Source organism: Sciurus vulgaris, assembly GCF_902686455.1.
Source record: "Sciurus vulgaris genome assembly, chromosome: 1".
Lineage (NCBI taxonomy): Eukaryota > Metazoa > Chordata > Mammalia > Rodentia > Sciuridae > Sciurus > Sciurus vulgaris.
In genome coordinates this window covers 65960353-65986778 of record NC_136461.1, presented here as the reverse complement: position 1 = coordinate 65986778, position 26426 = coordinate 65960353, and the positions used below count along the sequence as shown (strand labels likewise).

The window sequence follows — 26426 nt, the reverse complement described above, 5'->3', positions numbered from 1 at the left end:
AGGCCACTGTATCAGAAAGACTGAGAGTTGCTACAGGAAAAATGTGTATGGGTGAGAGAAGCAAAAAAACAAGCTTCCCTGGTTGAACTTCTCAGAAAGCTGTCTAATTTGTTCCAAATCTTTCCAAAAACTTCCTCAAACACACCTACCAAATCTCACTGCATGAAACTGAATTTTAACCCCAGGTAAAGACCTCTCTCATTCTAACTTGATGCAAAGAGAACAGAGAAATTAGAAAGATAAAAATGTTTAGGGAATGAACTGTGACTCTGCATTACACTGGATCAAATGCTTTCATATTGGTTATTAGAGGATTCAGTTTACTTGTTTTACTTGGGGTTTAGAAAGCTTTACAGAGAGAGGAATAAAATTATCTGATACAGGAAACCAAGTACATTGTCAGAGACTAAAGCTTTTCTCTCTGCTATAAAATAAAAATGAGATTTTTTTATTCCAATGTCATCCCCATTTTGCCATGACATCAATCTATAGCAGCAGTATCACTCTCTCTTTCCCACCCCTCAACTTACAGGAGTTAGCTAAATTCTTTTCAAAGAGAAGAGATCCTAACACTAAAATAAAATGATCTCACCCTTGTAGATTTAAACCTCCACAAGAAAAAAAAATTAAGGAACTTTCCAAAAAATGTAAAAGACACCAGCAGCTGCTCTATTACACAATAGTACAAGACAACGTTTCTGTGAAAAACTTGGGTGAAAGTCCAGAAGGCATCTAGAATGATTGTCTCTATGAAGTAAACATCTGTGTTGATGGGAAATTAAGACAAAAACACACATCTGTATTCAGAATTCAAATGCAATTCCCAAGTGAAACATAAAAATTCCACTGGTTTTAGGGTAAAAAAGTAGATCTCCTAAGCTTTGTAAAATTTTTTATACCAGCAAATTCAACTAAGACTGTCTTTCATCTATGTGTTTGGGAAAGCAATTAGAAAAAAATAAAGTTGATTTTTTTTGTTTTGTTTTGTTTTTTAGTGAGTACTTTCAACAGTCCCTCTATCAAGCCCATGTTTCTGCTGTGCAGTTGACACCAGCCATGGAATTTGTACATGATGATGATTTCTTTCCATCTAGTCATTGATTTTTCCATTCTACAAAGCAGTCGTGAATGTTGTGTTTATAGGCTCTGTTACAAAAACATTCCTGTATACAAGTAGTGAGGGCTGTCACTCATGGGCCCCTACCTTAAAAAAACACATGTCCCCCCTCCTTGGTCCCATTCTCCCTTCCAAGGATGGGTCACAAGGGAAAGATTGCTTCACTGGTCTTATAAAATACACTAGAGCAATCCCACTTCCTGCAGGAGCCACACCCTCATAATCAGCAAAAGAGAATATTGAGGACACACAAAAATAGATGGTATGTGTGAACCCACCCTGTCTTTTCTTGTATGTCAATCTTCTTGGGTAGGAAATATTTCTTTGTGATGTTCTTTATGATACCAGGTACAGCTTTATCGACAAGTCGATTCACAAAGAAGCCAACAATGAAACCTAGAAGACTTTTCTTACTGTTTCCTCTCCTTCATTTTTAGTGTCTGTCTTTCTGTAAAATGATAACCTAAAGAAAGAAGAAGATAAAGAAGTAAGGATAAACAAAAGAGAAAGTGTGGGTTCACACATACCATCTTATTTTTGTGTGTCCTTGGTCTCTTTTGCTGAGAAAGTGTGGAGAAGTACCGCATTTCCAGGCCTAACAGATAGCCTCATAGTAGGCACTGCTGAGCTCATTTCACAAATGACGAATTTGACATTACAAAGGATACGTGACTTGTCCGTGGCGCACAATTAATGGTTGACAGACCGGATTTCAAACCATTGACCAATGAGTCCCCTGCTTCGGCATTTCTGTATTGTCAGGTTATAGCAGAGCTCTTGACAATTGAGCCAATTAATCTGAGAAAGAGAGAGAAGAAAAATACTATGATAGAATCATTTTATTCTTGAAATTTGATAAAGGTAGTATAACCAAAAGTTCATTTCGGCCAAGAAGCAATTCTAGGAAAACATCCATAAAATCTCAAGTTTTGAGCAACATAATTTCCTGATTAGTCCTATGTAATAAAATAGCTGCAAAAAGTTTACATAATGAGGCAATTTGTTTTATGGGATTGCTACATACAAACTAGTAAAGAGTCAAGGGACTGTCTTGCTTTTCTACTGCTGAGTAACAAATCACCACAAATTTATCAGCTTAAAAAAATTCAACCTACTAGTGCACAGTTTTTCAGGTCAGAAGTTCATCCTGGCATCTAGATTCCTACTCCAGATTTTAAAAGGTTGAAATCAAGGTGTTAGCCAGACTGAGGTCTTGTCTGGGGGAAAATCTACTTCCAAGGATTTTTTGGTGTTTTCTTTTATGTTTTTTTTTTTTTTTTCTTTATATGCAGGTTTCAGTTGCTTGTCATTATAGGGCTAAGACTTCTATTATCTTGGTAGCTGCTTCCAGTCAAAGAAGACTCTCTGCTTCAAAAGGTGTCATGTGATTAGGTCAGGCCCACCATGGATAAATTCTTTTTAAAGTCAACTCTGCAGTGTAACATAACCTAATCATGGGAGGAAAATCCATAAACTTCCAGTCTGGAGGTTTAGGTGTTATATATTCACCATGGGAAATTTTGGGAACCTTCCTAGAACCTGGTAGGAAGTGAATAGATTAAAAATAGTGTAAATGATATCTTGAACTAGAGAAGCCAAACACAAAAGCACAGTTGATTCCACTGAAGCTCAAAATAGACCAAATTAATCAGTGCTGTCCTACATGAAGACAGTGGGGCCCTTGAGGGTCAAGGAGGGATGGAGACAACAGCATGCATGGAAAACTTGCATTCCTTCAACGCTGAGTATTTACCAGATGCTAAAGAGGGGCATTCTGCAGCAGCCAAGACAAGGCCTCTGTCCAGGTGGAGCTTATGATCTATCAAAATGCAGAAATGCATTTTGTCATGAAAAACAAATTAGAACAAATAAAAAAAATTTAAATCTATCAGGGAAGGCAGAGGCTACTAAATAAATAGTTACCATAGTTGTGATGGGCATTATACTTGGGAGAGTAAGAAGTGCTCTGATGGCATACAGCAGGGGGATCTAAACAAGAATAAGTTTCGAAAAGAGACATTACAGCTGAGACCTTTAAAAGAAGTAGCGATCAGACAGGCAAAAGGGTCCTAGCTGATTAGTGGTATTGGTTAACTATGGACTGAACTTTACCTTCAAGATGTGACTGCATAAAGACCACGTGGTCTCTGGCTCTGTCATTGGGAGAATGGCCTCAGGACCAATGGAGACACTAATCCTAGTCGGTCCTGCCCTGGTCACGCAATTGCTGTAATGCTGTGATCACTTCTGTACTTTCTTGCTCAAGAGAAATATCAATAGCCAGAAGGCAATAACCACGAGGATGGTGCAGAAGCTTGAATCCTTGTGAAAGGAGGCAGCCGAAAGGCATAGTGACTTCACACTCAGAGTCTGGATCAGACCACCTGGGCAGGAATCCTGACTCCACCACTTGCTAACTGAGCCTAGGCTAAGACCTCAATTTCCTAATCTCTAAGACAGAGGCAATAGTGCTACACTGCCAAGAAGTCATTAAAAAGGTGACTGCTGCTTTCGGGGAAAAAAGAGGGGACTGTAAGAACGATACACTTGTCTTCAGGTGGAAGGCTCATCAGATTCATTTTTCACAGACACAGTGTTCATAGATTTGGAATGCATATTGTTAAGGCACTATTCCTAAATCCCAAATAAAACTCCGGGTTCTTTTTTTGAAACAAAAGACAAAAGACTTATACTGGCAGGACCAAGGAAGCAGAGAGCAAACAGTTCTGCAACCCTCGACACTGATTGGGGTTGGGAATGCAGCTTATAAGAGCTAAAACCACAAAGTGGGAGGGGGCAGGAGAGGCCATCATAATCACAAGATAGAGTTCATCAAGTGGAAAGTACATTTTCTCAGAAATTACACCTCTAGTACATACTCAGAAAAACAAGCTTGCATTAGTTCCATAGTCCAAGTACATTGTGGTCAGAGTGCAAGTGGGAGAGGGTGCAGGTGTTAGCTTCTATGAAAGGGGGCTCATCTGGAAGGGGGGCCAATTTCACACAGGGTGAGGTGTCTGAACAAAATGGGGTAAGTCTGACCTCATTTTCAAATCAGCCAGTAACAATATAAGGAAGAATCATGTCCTGCCGCCCTCTGACTCACGACCCATACTCACTGGTCCTCACTCCAGCATGTAGAGTGCTCTTAAATGTCAGGATATTTGCCCATCTTGTTCTCTTCCTCCAGCTTGTCTTGTTCACTTAAAAAGTAAAATTTTCTCGTCCTCCACATCACATCTCATACACTACCTCACCTGGGAAATTTTTCCTGACAGCCCAAGACAGAACTTAGTGATTGCTCGCCCATGATCTCATAGCCCTTGTGAGTATCTTTGAAACAACCCATACCACTTTGTATCCAAATTGCTTTTTTTATAGGTTAATCTCCTTGCTACAGTTTCTTCAGATAAGAGACAAACACAGTGTTTGACCCACAGTAGGGAAAAAATATTCATTGAATGAATTGAAAGATTGAATGCTGTTGCCTTAAGAGGCAATGAATCCTGCCACCAAAATACTTAGACTATACAACTATTTAGCAGAAATGGTTGAAGTATCTGATACTAGATTGACTACTAAGTAGGACCCTCCAAAACTGAGTTTCCTTGCACTAGATGAAGAAAACCAGCAACTGAATAAACACCAGGTAGCTCTGGGCAAGAGAGAACAGGACAGGTAGAGTCAAAATTTCAGCAAAAAAAAGTAAAGGAAACTCATTTAATAATTGTATTGTTTAAAAGGAGTGGGCAAGGTGAAAGTACCCACCATGAACTGACCACCAGTGGGTCTGAAGGGACAAGGGAAACAGTAGAGCCGAAGCATCCTGTGGAAGCAGGGTCGCTTGATGTGAGTCATGGCCTAGATAGAGGAACAGGACTTAGTCCCACCAAAATCAGGGACCACAGGAAGAGAGGGAAACAATAGGTATCCAGACATCCCCACTTCAGAACTGTTTAGGTAATGACAAGGAAAAAATGACCATTTCTGTTTGGAACAGGTGCAATTTTTTTTTTTTTTTTCCTGAATGATTTGGACCCATGGCTGGTTGAATCCATAGAGGCAGAACTGAGTGTGGAAGGCCAACTGTATTTGCTCCATGTCATTTCTCCTTCTACATAAGCAGAATCTGCCTTTGTTCTCCTATTACTATCTCGCCTTATCTCCATCACAGAAAGCATCACACCTGAAGGGTAGCCATGTCTCGGTGGGTGGAGCCAGGGTGACAGGAAATAGTTCCAACAGCAATTTCCTATTGTCTGCTCAGAATGAGACTCTCTTTTTTTTTTCAATTAGTATTATTACACAATGGTTCCAGAAATAAAAAAAGCAGCAGCTCTTTGAGTTTTTAGCTGTTTTCTGATACACAATGCAGTAAGGCCTCGTTTGATTGGGAGTTACATCTCTTCTGCACAGCCTTATTAGAAGTTAAGCACTCCTAAGCGGATTATGTATAATATGATATTTCTGCACACATGGAGATTCTTTGAAGATGTGTCTCTCAACAAACTCCTTGCCAGGCTTTTCAACATCAAAGCATAGAAGGAAAGAATATCTGAAAAGGAAGAAGGCTGAGTTACCACACGCAGAGAAACTCTTCCCATACTGATACATGACCATGTAGCATCAGCAGCATGAGTCCACAAAGCCCAACAAATAAGTTTCTATTTCAGACTCAGGGGCAGAATGATATAAATCAGCAACTCCATGGGTGTGGGCCTCGCATACTGTCACAACACTTATTCTCCCTAACCTGTTCAAAAACAATTCTCTTTCCATTTGAGACTCACATTCATACTGGAATTCTTTAAACTATGCTTCATGTATGCATAATATATCAAAATATAATATGTCAAAATATACTCTACTGTCATGAATACCTAAAAAGAACAAAAAAAGGTAAATTAACCAATAAATGAGCATAACTAAACATTATCCTTAAGAACTGCTTATTCTATAATTTAAGCAAAGTCCTGGAACAAATGAATAAATAATCTTTAAATACTAAATGTAAAAAAAAACTGGAATTCTTACAAAAAAATATTCCTGAGAAATTTCTCCACCTCCCCACACTCATCACTATACCCAGCCAATTCCAAGGACAGCCAGAATAGGTCAACCCACAAAGTTTAGCTCAGACTCAGGGCTGTGGTAGAGATAATCAGATGACCCTCAGTAGAAAAGAGCAAGACTGGTTGAAGGACACAGAGGCAAGAAACCACACAATCTCCTGAAAGAGTAAATAACAGTGTATGGATTCAACAATTCAAGCTGTTGATGAGTCCAGCACCCAATGATTTATCTGGCTACGAACATATTTTTGTTTTCTGACATCTTTTACAAAAGTAAGTTCCATGGCAGAAAAGCATATTCTTTAATACTCCTGATTTTTGAACGGACTATACAAACATACCACTCACATCATTCTTCCGGTACAAACCTACATCCCTTTCACATAACCACACCCTTTCCCTATCTCTCCAATAGACACGTTCCAGTTGCCTTCCTGGTAATCCCTCTGAAGATGAAACCCAAAGAGGGCTGGCAGATGGAAGGTTCCCTGGGGTGGGAAAGAGAACGGGACAACAAGAGACCGGCAGCACGGGCCCCATGGCGACAGGACCCGTGAACTGCCGCGGCCATCATTCACGCAGCTGCTCTTTCATCTTCTAAGGAGTGGTGCTTCACTGCTGGCTCAGTGCTCAGAAAGCACCCGTCCCCCAAATGATGTGATCAGTCCCCCTCATCACATCCTATTCATTTGAGCAGAAAGAGATCAGCATATATTAACCAACTTATACTGTTTCATTGTGTACATGTACAAATATGTAACCTCGAATCCCACTACTATGTATAATTAATTATATTGCACCAATAAAAAATACTGGGAAAAAAAAAGAAAGGGATCAGTGTTGGAAAGTTCTGGAATGGATAAAAGTGAACAAATATCTTATTTTTTCCCATCAATAAACTATAAGTTCTTCAAGGGTGGAAGCATACTATAGATGATTCTTTGTGAATTGTTTATATCATATGCTAAAATACAGTCCATCAGGAGTGTTGGACTTCTTTTCGATCAGACCCTCTCTGAGTGAAGGAGGAATATAATACCAGGGGTCTGAACATGTTGCTTTTCAACAAACACTGTTTTGGTTAATTTTTTAAAGAAATATCATTTTCTTCATTGTGATACAAAAAAGCTCCATTTTATTAGACTTCCCTAAAGTAGCTCTGCATGTGACATAAACAGTCTTGGCCTTTTGTCATTAAATGAGTTGTTCCAGTGTACAGTAGTACTCGAAGATGATGCCCTTGATAAGAGAAGAATTCTGAGATGTCCTAATTTAAGTTACAGGCTAGAGAATGGAAGAGAGGGAAGAGATAAGAAGGGCTACTTTAACTCACAGTAGCAAGCTAAATCAACAAAGTAAACAGGAAAAACTGCTCAGTTGCAATGTTGCACACCTATAATCCCAGCAGCTCTGGAGGCTGAGGCAGGAGGATTGTGAGTTCAAACCTGCCTCAGCAATTTAGTAAGATGCTAAGCAACTCAGTGAGACCTGTCTCTATATAAAGTACAAAAAAGGGCTGAGAATGTAGCTCAGTGGTATAGAGTCTACCTACTATTTATAAAGTCCTGGATTCAATTCCCCAGTACCGCACGAAAAATAATTTTTGTCACTAGGCAATTTCCCTTTCAACATCCCCCATAACATTGTACTTCAGTCAGTCATGTCTCTACCACTTGGTCCCCTCCAGGGCAAGAACTGTATTTTACTCACCACTGCATTGCAGCCATTGCACAGAGTAGATGCCCTGTTAATATGGTGAATTGTATTGAATTGAATCCAACCATACCTTCAATTCAAACCATACCTTCTTCCAGAAAACACCCTAAAAAATTATCCTGACTCTAGGTTCAACCTAGGTTTTGAGTCATCCTGGTTCCTGCCTCCCAACAACTTGAAAACTACAAATGCAGCCCTAGTCTCAAGTTACAGGACCATATGTGAACTAAGTCAAGAGAATTTAAGGTAACTCCAGATCACCCTTGCCACTAGTCCAGTCTTGCCTTTATTTATTAATTTATTTTTTAACTGCAAAAGAAATAAGAATGAAGAATGTACATGCCCAGTCCTTAGGGAGCCACAATCTAGTTGGGAAAGGAGGTAGACAGACAACCCTGTTGCAAATATTCTATTATATCTTGCCCAATCCCCAGTCTCTCTGCTCCATTTCTTGTCTTTGCATTCTCTCTGCCTGAATTCCTATTCCAAAAATCTCCACTCTCTTTCCGGAGTGAGACCTTCCAATCCCACTGCCAGGACAAAAGATTTGTTACCAAATTTCTTTTCACTGAAAATAACCTTCCTGAAAATCACTGTTCATGGAATGAGGAAAAGTCAACTTTTTCACAGAACCCATTGCTTTAGGACTTTGATTTGACCCTAATGTCCAACTTCCATTGTGAATTACCCAGTGTTCTTTACCTTTAAAGCACAAGACACTATCCCACCCCTGCCCTGCCCAGGGCCCTATTTAAAATAGATATCCTCAGGATCTACCCCAGATATTCCAGTTAGCTATACTTTTCCTAAGCATTCTAGGTGATTTTGAAGTAGGTAGTCCGTGAGCACGCAATCTTAGAATCACATACACCATGTCTCACCCCACCACCACCACCTTTGCCAGCACCACAGTCTCAGAGCCTTATACCCTCCACCAACTGGGCTAATCCCCCAGACCTTCTGCTTAAGGAGGTGTCATTAAGATAGCTGATAGCTGGGTGAAGTGGCACATGCCTATCATCCCAGAGGCTCAGGAGGCTAAGGCAGGACGATCACAAGTTCAAAGCCAACCTCAGCAATTTAGCAAGGCCCTAAGCAAACTTAGTGAGACCCTACCTCAAAACAGAAAATAAAAAACAAGCTGGGAATGTTGCTCAGTGGTTGAGCTCCCCTGGGTGCAATCCCTAGTACCAAAAAAAAAAAAAAAAAAGACAGCTGAGGACTATCTGCCAGGACCTCTAAAAATAGCATCCCCAAAGTCCCCATTACTGCGTCCCTCTTGGGATATGCTGATACTTTATCTTGACCTTTTTCCCAGTTATTTTCTTGGACTCTGATCTATTTTCATTAGCACCAGGACACCATGTTTTGCCCAATAATACCTAAAATCTAGTCATTTTCTCATGGCCCGGCCTGGTGTCTCTACCTAGTCAGGTTTGGTTCCAGGATCAAGCCCTCCCCAACTAGCCTATCCAAGTGTAAATTATTGACTGTGTCTGCTCAAGTCCTCAAAAATCACAGCCCATGGTCATATTTTCTTTATCTGACACCCTGTAGCGCCAATTGACACTTGTCATGCCTAATCCCATTACCTATTTCCTGTGTCTCCAGCTAGATTATAAATTAATATTATAAGTATTTGCAGATTAAGTAATCCTAAAGATTGTAACTTTGAGGAACAAAAATTAAGAAATTTATAATCATGGCGACAGTTCAGAGGAACAGGCATTGCCAGAAAGGTAAGCCTTAGATACCAAAGTTTTCCCTGAGCCCTGGAGAGAAGCAGGTTTTATTTTTTTAAGTTACAAGGTATTTATGTAATTCTTCTTTTAATTTGTTCTAATTAGTTATACATGACAATAGAATGCATCTTGACACATCATACATAAATGGAGTGTAACTTCCCATTCTTCTGGTTGTATATGATGTAGGATTATACCGGTCATGTAATCATATATGCATATAGGGTAATAATGTCTGATTCATTCCATTATCCTTCCTACTGCCATACCCCTCCCCTCCTTTCACTCACCTCTGTATAATCCAAAGTATCTCTATTCTTCCCTACCCCTTAATGTGAATTAGCATCTACTTATCCGAGAAAATATTCAGCCTTTGATTCTATGAGATTGGCTTATTTTGCTTAGCATGATATTCTCCAGATACATCCATTTACCAGCAAATGCCATAATTTCATTCTTCTTTAAGGCTGAGTGATATTCCATTGTGTATACACACCATATTTTCTTTATCCATTCATCTGTTGAAGTGCAAGTAGGTTGGTTCCATAGTTTAGTTATTGTGAATTGAGCTGCTATAAACACTGATGTGACTGCATTAGTGTAGTATGCTGATTTTGAGCCCTTTGGATATAAACAGAGGAGTGGGATAGCTGGGTCAAATGGTAATTCCATTCCAAGTTTTCTGAGAAATCGCCATACTGTTTTCCAGAGTGGTTGCACCAATATGCATTCCCATCAGCAATGTATGAGTGTACCTTTTCCCCCAACATCCTTGTCAACACTCATTATTGCTTGTATTCTTGATAATTGCCATCTGACTAGAGTGAAATCTCACTGTAGTTTTGATTTGCATTTCTCTAATTGCTAGAGATATTGGACATTTTTTAATTTATTTGTTGATGGATTGTATTCCTTCTGTGAAGTGTCTGTTCTTTTCCTTAGCCAATTTATTGATTGGCTTATTTGTTTTTTTGGTGTTGAGTATTTTGAGTTCTTTATATATCCTGGAGATCAATGATCTTTCTGAGGTACATGTTGTAAAGATTTTCTCCCATTCTGTAGGCTCTCTGTTCATGTTCTTGACTGCTTCCTTTTCTGAAAAGAAACTTTTTAGTTTGAATCCATCCCATTTATTGATTCTTGATTTTACTACTTGTGCTTTAGAAGTATTGTTAAGGAAGTCAGTTCCTAGACCAACATGATAGAGATTTGGGCCTATTTTTTCTTCTAGTTCTAGTGCCTAAATCTTTGATCCACATTGAGTTGAGTTTCATGCAAGGTGAGAGATAGGGATTTAATTTTATTTTGCTACCTATGCATTTCCAGTTTTCCCAGCACCATTTGTTGAATAGGCTATCTTTCCTACAATGAATGTTTTTGGTGCCTTTGTTTAGAATGAGATAACTGTATTTATGTGGGTTTGCCTCTGTGTTTTCTATTCTGTACCATTGGTCTACGTGTCTGTTTTGGTGCCAGTATCATGCCATTTGTGCTATTATAGTCTGTAGTATAATTTAAGGTCTGGTACTCTGATGCCTCCTGCTTCACTCATCTCACTAAGGATTGCTTTGGCTATTCTGGGTCTCCTATTTTTCCAAATGAATTTCATGACTGCTTTTTCTAGTTCTCTGAAAAATGCCATTGGGATTTCAATAGAAATTGCATTATATTAAATCTGTATAACGCTTTTGGTTTTATGACCATTTTGACAATGTTAATTCTGTCTGTCCAAGAACATGGGAGATCTTTCCATCTTCCAAGGCCTTCAACTTCTTTCTCTAGTGTTCTGTAGTTTTCATTAGAGAAGTCATTCACATCTTTTGTTAGATTCTCAAATTTTCTTTTCTTTGAGGCTAATGAGGTAGTTTTCCTAATTTCTCTTTCAGTGGATTCATCACTTGTGTATAGGAATATATTTGATTTATGACTGTTAACTTTATATCCTGCAACTTTGCTGAATCCATTTATTAGTTCTAGAAGTTTTCTGGTGGGATTTTTTTGGATCTTCTAAATATGAAATCATGTCATCTGCAAATAGTAGTGGTTTGACTTCTTCTTTTCCTATTCGTACCCTTTAATTTCTTTGGTCTGTTAATTGCTCTGGCTAGAGTTTCAAGAATGATGTTGAACAGAAGTGGTGAAAGAGGGCATCCTTGTCTTGTTCCAGTTTTTAGGGGGAATGCTTTCAATTTTTCTCCATTTAGAATGATGTTGGCCTTGGGTTTAGCATGTATAGTTTTTACAATGTTGAAGGGTGTTCCTGCTATCCCTAGTTTTTCTAGTGTTTTGAACATAAATGCATGCTGTATTTTATCAAATGTTTTGTCTTCATTTATTGAAATGATTATATGATTCTTGTCTTTAAGTCTATACCATGATGAATTGTTTATTGATTTCCATGTGATAAACCAACTGTGCATTTCTTGGATGAACCCCACTTGATCATGGTGCACTATCTTTTTAATATATTTTTGTACGTGATTTGCCAGAATTTCATTGAGAATTTTTGTATCTATGTTCATGAAGTTTTCTTTCCTTGATGAGTCTTTGTCTGGTTTTGGTATCAGAGTAATACTAACCTCATAGAATGAGTTTGAAAGTGTTCCCTTCTTTTCTGTTTCATGGAATAATTTTTTTTTTTTTTTTTTTGGTGTAGATGGACACAATATCTTTATTTTAATTATTTTTATGTGGTGCTAGAATTGAACCCAGTGTCTCACACATGCGAGGCAAGTGCTCTACTACTGAGCTACAATCCCAGCCCCTCGTGGAACTGACCATGAGGAGTATTGGTGTTAATTCTCTGAAGGTCTGGTATAACTTGGCTGAGAATCTGTTTGGTCCTGGACTTTTCTTGATTGGTAGGCTTCTGATGGTATCTTGTATTTCATTGCTTGAAATTGATCTGTTTAAATTGTATATGTCCTCCTGCTTCAGTTTGGGAAGGTTATATGTCTCTAGAAATTTGTCAGTGTCTTCAAGATTTTCTATTTTATTAGAGTATAAATTTTAAAAATAGTTTCTGATTATCTTCTGTATTTCAGTAGTGCTCATTGTGATATTTCCTTTTTCATCATGAATTTTAGTACTCTTAAGTTTTCTCTCTTTCTTTTCATTAGTGTGGCTAAGGGTTTGTCAATTTTATTTTTTTTTTAAAGCACTAACTTTTTGTTTTGTCAATTTTTTGAAATATTTCTTTTGTTTCAATTTCATTGATTTAAGCTCTGATTTTAATTATTTCCAGTCTTCTACTGCTTTCGGTGTTGATTTGTTCTTCTTTTTCTAGGACTTTGAGATTAATATTAGGTCATTTATTTGTTGACTTTCATGAATGAGTTTAATGTAGTGAACTTTCCTCTTAGCACTGCTTTCATAGTGTCCCAGAGATTTTGATGTGTTGTATCACTGTTCTCATTTACCCCTAAGTACTTTTTTATTTCATCCCTAATTTCTTTTGCTATCCATTGGCCATTCAGTAGTGTATTATTTAGTCTCCAAGTGTTAGAATAGCTTCTATTTTTTTATTTTATCATTGATTTCTAATTTCATTCCATTGTGATCTGATAGAATTCAGGGTAGTATCTCTATTTTTTTTTTTTTTTTGTATTTGCTAAGAGTTACTTTGTGGCATAAGACATGGTACAAGCAATAATTTAGACATAATGGACATATAGAATATTTCATTCATCAGTGAGTGAATACACTTTCTTCTCAGCAGCACATAGATTCTCCCTAAAATAGAAAAAAGAGGGTTTAACCATCACCTTTCCTATTTACTGAGAGCCAATTATGTGTCAGGCTCTACACTAGCTTTACCACATGTCTTCCCTTTAATTCTCACAACTATCCTATGAGACTCATGGAAGTCCTTGTGTATCCCAAATTGATGTAATTAGAAAAGGAAAATGCAGAGTATATTAGTCAGGGTTTTATATATATATATATATATATGCACACACACATATGTATACATATTACATATATAAATATGTAATATTTATATAGAGAGAGATGTGTGTGTAATATGCATATTATATATGTGTGTGTGTGATTATAAAAAGGGTATTTCTTATATTGGCTTACAGGATCAGAAGTGAGATAGTCCTACAATGGTGGTCTGCAGGCTGAAGAGCTGGGACAACCAGTAGCTGCTCAGTCCAAGAACCTGGAACTTCAGAAGGACCAGTAATGTAACCCCATTTCAGACCTGAAGGCCTGGAAAATCCCTGGAGAGTCTCTGGTCAGAGTCTGCTTTAGAAGAATGAAGGAGTTAGAGACAGATGTCCTCAGGTGATCCCAGGAGCAATTGAAAGACCCTCTCAAGAAGAATGGGGCTTGCCTCTGCAACAGCTTCCTCCTTCCACCTTTTTGTTCCATCCAACCCCCTCCACACATACACACACACACACACACACACACACACACACACACACATGCCTATTGAACAGTGCAGTACACATTTAGGATGGGTCTCCCCCCTCAGGTTGCTGTCCCACTTGTCAAGCATTCTTGGAAACTCCCTCATTGACACACCCAGAAGCCTCTGAATTTTAGTCACTTCTTTTTCCAATCAAGTTAATTAACGATCACTTTGAGATAACATCACAAGGTCCCCTGATCTTTCTACTGCTCTACAAACCAAGGCAACAATTTTCTCCACCTCCTCAATTTTACCAGAGTTTCTTATTCCTTGAAGGCTCTAGTTTCATTAAGAAATTTTCAACAAGTTCAAAATTTTGTAAGAAAGGAGAGGAGTTCTGGAAAAATCAGAGAACAGCAGGCAGTTGGGTATACAGAAGAAAAAGAGAAAATTTTTTGCCCCATTAATTCTGCAAATTTTCTGCAGTATTCATTCTTCTATTCAACTCTGTGATACTAACCATAAAGTGAAATGAACTCCGAACATTTTAATGTTTCATCTTTGGAGACTCTGACATCTATTTAATAGGGTCGGGAAACAGACAAAGCAGGCTGCAGCCTTGTGACTCGTCCAAATAAGACTTCTTGGCTGCTGGGCACAGTTGTGCACACCTGTAATCCCAGCAGCTCAGGAGGCTGAGGCAAGAGAATCACAAGTTCAAAGCCAGTCTCAGCAACACTGAGGTGTTAAGCAATTGGGTGAGACTCTGTCTCTAAATAAAATACAAAATGGGACTGGGGATGTGGCTCATGGTTGAGTGCTCCAGAGTTCAATTTCTAAGATGAAAAAAAAAAAAAAAAAAAAAAAAAAAAAAAAAACTTTGTAGCTGAGCCTACATTGCTTCTGTGTCAGACGGAAGGATCTCCTGGCCCTTTACCAAATTGCAAAGACTGCTCCCAGCATCAACACTGGCTTACCAGTGCTAGTCAAAGAGCACTTGGTGCCATGCTTGCCAGAACACCCTCACAGCTTAAGACTTTCAGCGGATGCCAAGAACCAATTAATTGATGCCAATGGGAGTTGTAAGCTTGGGATGAGGGTACCCCAAAGACTGGGAGCAGATGCAACACAGCCACGAGCCTCATACCCTCAGCACTCCAACTACTGCATGAAGCAGCAGGGAATATATTGGGTGCAATTAAGTCACAAGCCCAGGACTAGGCCTATGGGAAGTGAAGTCTTGCTAATCTTTCTGAACCTAAGTTGTCATCTGTAAATGAGAAGAATGATCCCTGACTACCCATTGCCCAAGTCTCATAGAGGCTCATATGAGGTATGTGTATGTGAAAACTCCATTAAAACTAGGCTAAATGCCCCTCCAACTACTCCCATAGCTATCTGTGCTTCCCCAAGAAGCATTTACCCTATTTTGTAGTTATTGCTTCTTTGTCTGTTTTTATATGCTACATTGTACCTACCAATAAACCAATATCACTAGCCATTGTATCCTACTATCTACTAAATACAAGGAACCAACCAAGTGCTGGGTATCTGGTTGATGCTCAGTAAGTATTTGCAAGATGAATGGATGGATGGATGGATGGATGCCTATACAGTTTTCACTTCTTTTGTGAAAATCTCATGCCATGGTAAAACAAATCCTAAGTCGACATCAGTGTCTTATTTCATGTCAATTACTGGCAAATTTGCTTCACTTTATAACTAAAAAATATCCATCAGATACAGCTGTGGTCTTCATGATGTATAGAATCCAAAGGGAGGGGAAAATGTATAAATGAAAAATCTAATAACAACACACATTTTAAATACCATTTCCAACATACTCCTCTTTTTATTTTAGCTTTTTCACAGAATTAATCTCCAGGGTAATTTCCCACATTCTAAAACCAGAAGTTTCTATGTTTGTAGGCCATGAGCTTCTTAGTGATGGACTATTTTAAACATCAATTCAATCATGCAGAAACCTCAGGTTTTTATTTGTGAAGGAGTGACTATTGACAGTATGTGTGGAAAGCATCACGGAGGGTGCAAAGGGGAGCAGAGAATGCTACTGCAGATCTAGGGGGAACATTTGGTGAAAATAGAGCCAGACTCAGGACTTACAGGTGGGCTCTATCATTTATAAAGATCTGTATGCAATAAGAAGAAATTGGGAAGCAAATTCATAGCAGAGATTTAATGCTCCAGTATTTTTAGTACCTTAAAATTACAAGTGTTCTTCTAGCTTCTTTTACATAAAACAAGTAGGCAGATGTAACAAGTAGATCATGCCACCAGTATTTTCTTTTGAGAGGTATTTTTCTTTGTGGTGATGAGTCTATAGATGAATTGAGCACAGGGACATCCTATGATACAGAGAAGTTGGGGGACAGTTTTGGTAAGGAAGAATTGAGTAAAATCTTTATCACTGGGGAGACAGGTGAAAGGAGAAGGAAAATGATGAAATAAACAAGCTGAGAAGCCTAACAGAAAAGTCTTCCTTTCCTAGCAACTCATCAACTAAGGAAACATGTAATCATTACGTTTGAAAAGATAGATTGTAAAGTTCCTTAATTTTTTTTCAACATCTCCCTTAAAGATAAAAAGCAAATATATGGTAAATAAAATTTCCACTATATTCACTACCCAACAAATAAATGTGAGCTCAGTTTTACTTACCTGCTAAAGGTTTACCTTAAGAACTAACCTGGAATAAGTGCCCATGGTAGATACTTCAAGGATGTTACAGAAACTGAAATCTGTCCCCCAATATTGGTTCTCACCTTTGTCCTCAGCTAGGCACAAGACAGCTGTGATGGTTTGGATCCCATATGTGCACCGAAGGCTAAAGGCTTGGTTGCTGACCTGTGGAGTTACTAGGAGGTGGTAGAACCTTGAGTAGGTGGAGCCTAGTGGAAAGAAGTTAGGTCATGAGGGCATGACTTTGAAGGGGATACTGAGACCATGGCCACTTCCTCTTTCTCTCTTTGCTTCCTGGCTACCCCAAGATGAGCAACTTTGCTACACCATGCATTCCCTGAAATGATGTTCTACCTCACCACAGGTTCAAAGCAGTAGAGCCAACTGACCACAGACTGAAACCATGAACCAAAATAAATCTCTCATTTAATTTGACTATCACAGACATTTTGTCACAGTGACAGAAAGCTTACTAACAGTAACTAAAAATAAAGACTATATTTTCCCTTGATGCTAGCTGTGTACATGTGACTATGTTCTACAAGAAGGACATAAATAGAAGTGCCACATTAGCAGCTTCTGGGAAGCTTTCTAAGGAGAGAGCTAGTGCATACTTTAGCACCCTTATCATTGTCGCTCCCCACTTGCTTTCTTCTGAAGCAACCATACTGCCACCTTGAAGCTGAGGACAGTACTCGAGATAGAGGAATGGTGGCCTGCAAGGAGTAGAACCTGCATCCTTAAGAACTTTCTGAACAAGAGGCACTATTTCTGCACTGAACAGCTTTCCTTTTGAATTTTATATGAGAAAAATATACTTCTATCCTGATGAAACCACTATTGTTTTAAAGTTCTGTTACTGCTGCTTCTAGGCTTCATTGATAAAAAGGAAGCCCAATATTTAATAAGAAACAGTTCCCAACTTTGAGTTTCATAACTTTAGACAAATATGAGTGGTATACACATAAGTATCAATTTGCACAAAGTAGAAGATGTTGAATTTCACAAGAGAACTCAAAAAAATGCTATCTTGAGGAATAAATAATAAAAAGGCAATGAATCACTTCTGTCAGGAGAATATGAAAGAAGGAATCATGGTTCAGTCAATATTTAAGATGGTATTGAAAGAAGAATAGAATTTTGATAGATGAAAATGGAAAGAAAGACAAACCAGGCTGAAGGAATGGCATTACAAAAGCATAGAAGTGGAAACACATAAATTGTGTTCAGGGCACATTAAGCGATTCAGTCCAACCAGAGCACAGCTTATATGTCGTGATCCTTACTGATCACCCAATTGATCTATTTCTTTATCCTGCTACATTTTCTTTCATGATCTTTGTCACTATATTGACTCTGTACTATCTGTGTTTTCTAGAATAACTAAAACATATGTTCTTAAATTTTTTAGTCTCAGACCCCTTTTACATTCTCAAAAATTATTAAAGACCCCAAAGAGCTTTTGTTCCTATAGGCTATATTCATAAACACCCTGATAACAATCAAGAGAAACTGCCAGAGTCAGAAATTTTTAGTCAGTGTAAGGCCTACAAATCTTCCTAACCTCCTACACAGGTAGGCTTAATCAATGTTTGCTAGTATGATTATCTAGCCCTAAGTAACAGGAATATAGAGATCTCTACTAAACACAGAAGTCATATCAATAAAAGACTTTTATAAAAATCAAATGACATTAAGTAACTATATTTTATGAGGACATCTCTGACATTGAAAATTAAATGTTGTATTTACATTCCTGATAACTCTGACAATGTTAAAGATTTACATCCCCAAATAAAGGCCTCGTCCTCTCTAGCCTTTGTTAGGCCTTGTTATGGGAAAAAGCTTTTCAGCTCTCCCACCTCCCAGTGAGAGATTATTGACTTCTATCATCTTCATGATAATAATTGACTTGTTCCAGATGCTGCAATATTTATTTGGATTTAATCTCATTTCAGTCTTCATGTCTTTTTATTTCTCTCTCATAGAAGCACCCACCCCCAGATGACTTTACAACCTGTTCTTCCCCATCCAGACTTTTACCCTGGACTCCTTCACCAACCTGATTTCTAAAAGGAAATTCCAAACTGCTTGCCCAACACCTCCCCCTTTCAGCTCGAAGCAGCCAGTTTGATTGTCATCCCATTTCCTTACAGCAGTAAGGTGTCCCTAAAGTTAAAAGGGGGAATGAAGTTAGAATTAAAGACAGGCAGTTAGGATAGATAGGTGACCAGCTAGGATCAAGGAAATGGAGGCCAGTTTAAATCCTGAAGTTTAAATCCTGAGACCACCCCTGGGAGATTGGAAAGTCACAGAGCACTTTGATTACCAAGATTACCTGCCTATACTACCCCTCCCAAAAGGTCACACACAGGGGTTATTAATTAATACTCCCTGGGCTGTTACCTGCCTGGATCACTCCATTTGGCCCTTCCCCTTACCCATCTACTTCCCACCTTTTGGCCAACCCAACAGCTTCTCCTAGGCCTAGTCACATATGCAGGAAGGAGAAAAATAACAGGGGAGAGCAGGAGAACAAAGGAAACGTTATTCTATAAAAAGGAGCAGGGCACTCTCATTTCTTGGGATACCAGAATACCAGTAATGCCCCCCTTCTCCCTACTGGGAGAAGTCTGTGTTACTACTTTTAAACAAAACCTGCTTTATATGCTTTAAAAAAAGAAATTTAAATTAAGAAAATTTTAAATATTTATTTTTAATCCATTTTTAAATAACAATAATGAATATATTAAATGTTAATGTAAATAATGTATTTTATTAGTCAGGATTTTCTGTTTTCTGTTTCCAGAGAAACAGAACTAGTAGGATAGATAGAGGGGGGAGTACCAGGGAAGAGATGGCATAATTTTGTCTAAGTCAATGGCCTGAGACCCCCGGTGTAGCAGTGCACCTGGAGTCCCAGTTACTCTGGAGGCTGAGGCAGGAGAATTACCAAGAGTTCAAGATCATCCTCAGCAACATATTGAAAACCCTTCTTTAATATAGTTAATCAACTTTTTTAAACTCTTTTAAAGACCTGAGACCCAAGAAAGCTAACTTCCTAAGTTCTGGAGTCTTGAGGCAAAAGAACTAGAGTTCTCATGTTTGTAGTAGGAGATTAATGTTCCAGTTTCAGAAGAGAGACTGAGTACAACTTTCCTCTGCCTTTTTGTTCAGTCTGGGCTCTCAAGGGATTGGGTGATGCCTACCCACATTGGTGAGGATAGATCTCAATGTGGGTGGGGTAGGCCTATGTTCATTGGTACATTCCCAGCACGAAAACCAGTGCCCAAAATATAGTAGGCATTCACTAAATACTCACTGATTAATGTATGAACCTGAGGTTATGGTGTGAAAGACACCAAGTGCAAGGCCTATAAGTTTGAAATTGACTTAGTAGCCACTAGATAAACATAGATGTATCTGAGCAAGTAAATGTAATAGTCAGACTAATACAAACACAAGAAGGATGGGCTGAAGAGGAGTGCAACATGGAGACAGAGGTGCCAAGTGTTGGTTTTGATCTAGTTTAGGTGAGTAATGGTGAGATTCTGAATTATGATAGAGATTATTCAATAAAAAGAGGTCAGAAGAAAGAAATCACTGGATGCAGTATTTTATCTGTCAATCAGAAACCCACAAATCTATGCAGATTTGCCATTAGCAGTCTGTATGACACAGACAAATCAATCAACTTCTTGTTCAATATCACTTTCCACATGGGTAAAATAAAATATTATATTAAATATGTATCACTAATGTCTTTACAACTACCTTCAAGGTAATCTTCAGGTGATAATGTTTTTTTTGTTTTGTTTTTTTTTTTTTTTTTTTTAGATTAAAACATAAGAAATTTTTATTTGAAAAATTCATTCTTTTTTTTTTTTTTTTTAAAGCATCTCAACAAACTTTCCTTCTCTCCCAAAGGATAATCCCAGTGAAAACTATACAGAAGGGGGAGAAGGAATTCCTATGGAATTTTGAGAATTCAAGAATCTGTTGTGTGGTATATACATATAGGAATCAAAGACATTTCCATACTCAGTTCTAAATAATAGAGGTTGCAACATTTTAGAGACCAAGTTCCATAAAATTTTTACTTGAAAAAACTGATTTACAAAACAAAGAAACTTTCCCATGGGGTACATGTAGCTTTCTACCTTAAAGAGTACAGTATGACATTCAAAGGGGAAAGACTTTTTGTTTATTTGTTTTTCTTTTTTGTTTGATAGCCACCTAGCTACAAAACCTACAAGGGAAGTAGATTTTTTTAAAGTGCCTTTAAAATGCAAAAGCAAGTAATATAATTGTTGAATCTATCTGAAATCTTAAAAGATTCTTTAAAATGGTCCATATGGTACACACAACATCACAGCTGGTACAAAACTGCCTGTATTTAGTTTAAAACACAAAGCAATGCATACGAACTGTGTTCTTTGAAAAAATAACTCAAAATACTACCACTGCATTGTATGGCCAACTTAGTAGTCAGAGATTTAACAAAACAAGCTGAATATTAAAATATTCAAACATTTACTTTGATTTTCATTGATAAGAGTAAGAGAAATTGCTACCAAACTAACTCAGGATGCCTTATTTCAAACTACATGTAACATATTTTGCTTATACATTCTAAAAATGCACAACTAGGTTTTAGGGTGTAAACTCTCATTTCCTAGTTTTTCTGTTGCAATCTGGAAGCTTTGAACTTTGAAACCCTTTTTGCAGTTTCTTCTGATACTTCTGACAGAATTTCTTTTCCTTCTGGAATGGTGGGTAGTACAGGATGAGCAATGGCTGGGTGTGGTGTTAAAGAGGATAAAAATTCTTTTTCTATTACAGTTCCAGAAAAAGCCTCAGGTGTTCCTGATAATGACAAAAGTTTCTTTTGATGATTTTCTTGCTGTGGTTCCTCTTCTAAAATACTCTCGCTGGTGTCACTGCAAGTGGCTTCCTCACAGCTAATGCTCCTCAAAACTCCCCGCCTATCATCAAACTCAGCAGCACTGCTTTCACTGGTATCACTACAAACACTGTTTTCTCTGCTTCGAGACTTCAGGATAGATTTACGAGGAACATATTCTCCATTCACAACATCAACGAAGACTCTGTAAATGTCAGCAGGAGTCCTGATTGTAGGCAGCTCTTGGGTAGAATGACCACTTCCAGAGCTGTTCTTTCGTTTACGTTTGGCTTCTTCTTTCTTTTCACTGAATTTTAAAGTGGTATTTTTCCCAGTATTTATTCGAACCTTTAAATTCAAAGTCACTTTTAATTTCTTCTCTTATATCAACAATATCACCTGCAGCATCACTCATTTTCTGCAAATCTTCTGTGAATTCAACTCTGGATTCAAAATTTTTCATCACTTTTTTTAAATCATCTATTGTTTTTCTTACATGTTCTTTCCGGTGTTCAACTAAACCTACAGCCTGCTTTGCTGAGCATTTTGCAAACCAGTTGTCCCCAAGTAAAACAGTGACTTCATTAGTATGAACAAGTTTTCCTGGCATGAAGGCAAAGGGGCCAAATGGTACCATGATATTATAAGACAACTTATCAGGCAAAGTACTGAGTCTTTCTTGAAGGGCATTATAGTCATTATCTACCTTCTTCCAGTGCTGGATTTTCTCTTGGCAGTTAGTGACCACCTTTTCCTGCTCCTCCCGGAGCCGCGCCACCTCCGGGGCGCGCAACGGCGCCGCGGCCGAGGCCGAAGCGTGGGGTTCGGAGTCGGACGGGGCCTGCATGACCGGGGCACCGGGGGCCTCAACGGGGCGAACGAGTCCTAAACAAGTGTTTATGGAGGCGGCGTGGCCGGCTGCTGCCCAGGGCCCTCGTGCTCGCCGTCATGCACTGCGCGCCCGCCGCTGAGGAGGCCGCGCTTGTCTTCGCCGCTGTCGCGGGGGCCGCTGCTCGCGTCCGGGCTACCCGCGGCCGCATCTCACACACGCATGCCGCCCGCTACCGCAGCCGCCGCGGGCTGGGAGCAGCAGGCCCGCAGCCGTGAGCGGAAGACGACTCTTCGGTGGCCGGGCCCAGCCCCAGGTGATAATGTTTTATCACTAAAATACTACTTTAAAATGTCACAAAATCTTGATGTCTCACTGCTAATTATGCCTGCATTTACAAATACTGATACTCATCATTAACAAGGTTCTTTAGAAGTAACATTAGAGAATCAATATTAGACCAATGTTAGTTGAAGTTTTGCTTGAACAAATAAAACTGAACCCTTACTAAGAATGCCCTTTAATTTATTTAAATCTCAAGCAATTCCTATGATGTAGTTATTTTTTACAATTGCAAATCAGTAGATACTAAGAAATATACTCAGAAGTCAAACAGATATGTCTGATTCTAGATATATAATCTTCCCCCAGCATAATACTACCTCAAAGATACTGAGATACTGTTCAGATTTGGATATGTTGTTATCAATTTAGAAGTCTAAATTGACGAGAATAAAAATATGCTATATATGGACTCAAACTAATTACCCACCTTAATTAATCTAGAAATGCCAGAGAAAATTTGATGCTACAATTTTCAACATGGCAGGGAAAATGACTGTATCAAGTTATTAAAATGTGTTATGTTTTGGATGTGAGGTCTCCCCCAAAAGCTCACACGTAAGACAATGCAAGAAGATTCAGAGGAGCAATGATTAGTTCTAAGAGTCTTAACCCAATCAGTGAATCAATTCCCCGATAAGGATTAACTGAGCCGTAACTGAAGGCGGGTAGGGTGTGGCTGAAGGAGGTGGGCATTCGGGGTGTGGCTTCAGGTATATATTTTGTATCTGACAAGTGGAGCCTTTCTCTCTCTCCCCCGGTCATCATGTGAGATACTTCCCTCCACCATACTCTGCTGTTGTGATGTTCAGCCTCACTTCAAGCCCTGAGAAATGGAACCAGCTGCCTATGGACTGAGACCTCTGAAACCATTGAACCCCTGATAAACTTTTCCTCCTCTACAATAGTTCAGTTTGGGTCTTTTAATCACAAGAGTGGAAAAACTGACTAAAACAAAATGTAGAAAACTATGGGCCAAGGTAGAAGAAGCACTTAAAGAAATTTGAAGAAAGCATATATAGAAAAAAAAGCATAATCATTTCTTCCTATCTTCAAACCTGAGCACATCACTAAGATAGAAAAGTCTCTATTCTTCATTCTTTGCTCATTTCTGGCTGCAGTAAGTTAAGTTACAACCTGGGAGTAAATGGGATATACCCTGAGTTATATTTTCATACAAAAATTTATGTATGTGAATATGGATGTTCTAATCCTAGCCGGCAATCTAACGCTACCCTAAATGCTGAGAGTCATCCAGGTCCAGTATGAGAACCAGGCGAAGTTTGAGTCATTAACCAGGAACACCGACCTGGCTTCGAGAACTCACAGTCGTATATCCACTGTTCAAGAATGCCTGAGTCAGGTGGTATCTTGTGTTAGCTCCCGGCTCAGGTTCGAGTACAAGCACCAGAGATGGGAGTGACCTGGGGAGTCAAATGGTCTGCTTACCTCCGCCCCATCTTATTTTTCGCGAAGAAACTTCTACCCATCCCTTTTGATCTGTACCAACATAAATAAAGCAAGTCCAGTCTCCTTTCTTTGTTAGAGCCAGACCCTTCTGGATGGCTCAACCAGTAATACCCCTGCTCTTAAGATATTCTTGTCTTTTGTCCTTATTTCTGATATATAAACTTCATAGCTTTTATCTCACAGTCAGCCCATCCCTCCAACAGGAACCCTTTCCCTTGCCCACACAGGACTTGAGCGAGATCTAAACTTACTCCCAACCCTGACACATCCTCTGCCATGGAAGTCCTTCTATACAAAAATGTATACAATTCAGTGCATATTTATACATGTGTTGACATAAATATTCATATACTCGCACATAAACTTACAAATAGGTTCCTATTCATATATTTGCATATGCATATATTTTATCCAAACAGTAGTTTTGCTTCTTACCCTACGTTTTTCCATACACAGGAATACACATGTTTTAAGCGTTTTATGTATATTCTTACATGTATATCATATAGGTATATTTTACATGTGTGTCATTTATGGATATATATGTTCTAAGCCTCACCCTAACCCTACCCTCTTACTTGGTCCAAACCCTAAAATTAACAGGAGTCTGTGAGATAATCTTTTATTAAAAATTATATATATATTTATGTGATTATTCATACTTTTGTTGACATTTGCAAGTACATTTTCACATATAAAATTACATACATGTTCATACACACTCATTTGCACATTCATACCCAATGAGTATACCCAACTGTTAATAAGCATGCATCATGAATACAAATAGTTATACATATCTTTGTATATACTTTCACACAAAAATTCATATATGTGGATATGGATGTTCTAACCCTAACCCTAACCCTAAGGCTAGACCTAAACTTACTCCTCACCCTAACTCTTCCCCTGCCTTGGTAACGCTCATATACAAAAATGTATATAATCCAATGCATATTTATACATGCATTGACACAAATATTCATATATTTACATATAGATTACAAATATGTTCATGTTCATTCATTTGCATATGCATGCCCTATCTGTTATCCACATGGTAGATTTGCATCTTACCTGAACTTTTTCCACATCTAGAACATACATTTTTTAAATGTTTCCAAATATATCTTTACATGTATATTCATGTCAATATTCATATTTATAGATAAGTAAGTTCTAAATCTATCGCTAACCCTAATCCTGACCTCTAACTCAGTCCAAACTCTTACACTAACAGGAGTCATGAGACTATTTTCATTAAAAATCATATAAGTTTATGTGACAATTCATACTTAAGTTGACATCTACTTTCACATTTTCACATGTAAAATGACAAATATGTTCATACACACGCATTTGCAAAGTCATACCCTATGAGTAGATCCAACCATAAATACACATGCATCATATAATTCATCAATATATAAAAACAAATACTTAAACAGTTGTTTGTATATATTTTCCCATTTATTTTCATAGAAAAATTCATATTTGTGAATATGGATGTTCTAACCCTAACCTAATGCTAGCCCTCAACTTCCTCCTAATCCTGAATAAACCCCTGCCCAGGAAGCCCTTCTGTACAAAAATGTACATGATTCAATGCATATGTATACATTTACTGACACAAAATATTCACATATTCACATATTAATTTATATATGTTCATATTCATTCATTTGCATGTGCATGCCCTACATTTTATTCAAATCATAGCTTTGCATCTTACACTAAATTATTTCATCACAGCACCACATGTTTTAAATGTTTCTGCACATACTTTTACTTGTATATTCATATCAATATTCATAATTATGAATATATATATTCTAACACTAACACTAATCCTTACACTGCCCTCTAACTCATTCCAAATCCTAATACTAATAGGAGACCTGAGACTTTCTTCCTTAAAAATCATGTATGTTTATGTAAATATTCATAATTATGTTGACTACTTTCATATTTTCACATATAAAATGACAAATGTGTTCATACACACTCATTTGTCTATTCATACCCTATGAGTAGACCCAACCATACTAAGTATGTGTCACAAAATTCATCTGTATATAAAAACAAATATTTATATGTTTTTGCATATACTTTCACTTATATTTTCATACAAAACTTCATATATGTGGATATGTATGCTCCAACCCTAACCCTAAC

At 38.1% G+C, this 26426-nt stretch overlaps 1 protein-coding gene across 1 annotated transcript; it reads right to left on the bottom strand.

Moving 5' to 3' along the window:
* Positions 1-20553: 20553 nt before the first annotated feature.
* Positions 20554-22745, bottom strand: LOC306670454 (unconventional prefoldin RPB5 interactor-like). Its single transcript, XM_079155094.1, is given in 2 exon segments — positions 20554-21957; positions 21959-22745. Coding segments are annotated over 2 exon segments (1074 nt in total). The 5' UTR covers positions 22458-22745; the 3' UTR covers positions 20554-21382.
* Positions 22746-26426: the final 3681 nt, after the last annotated feature.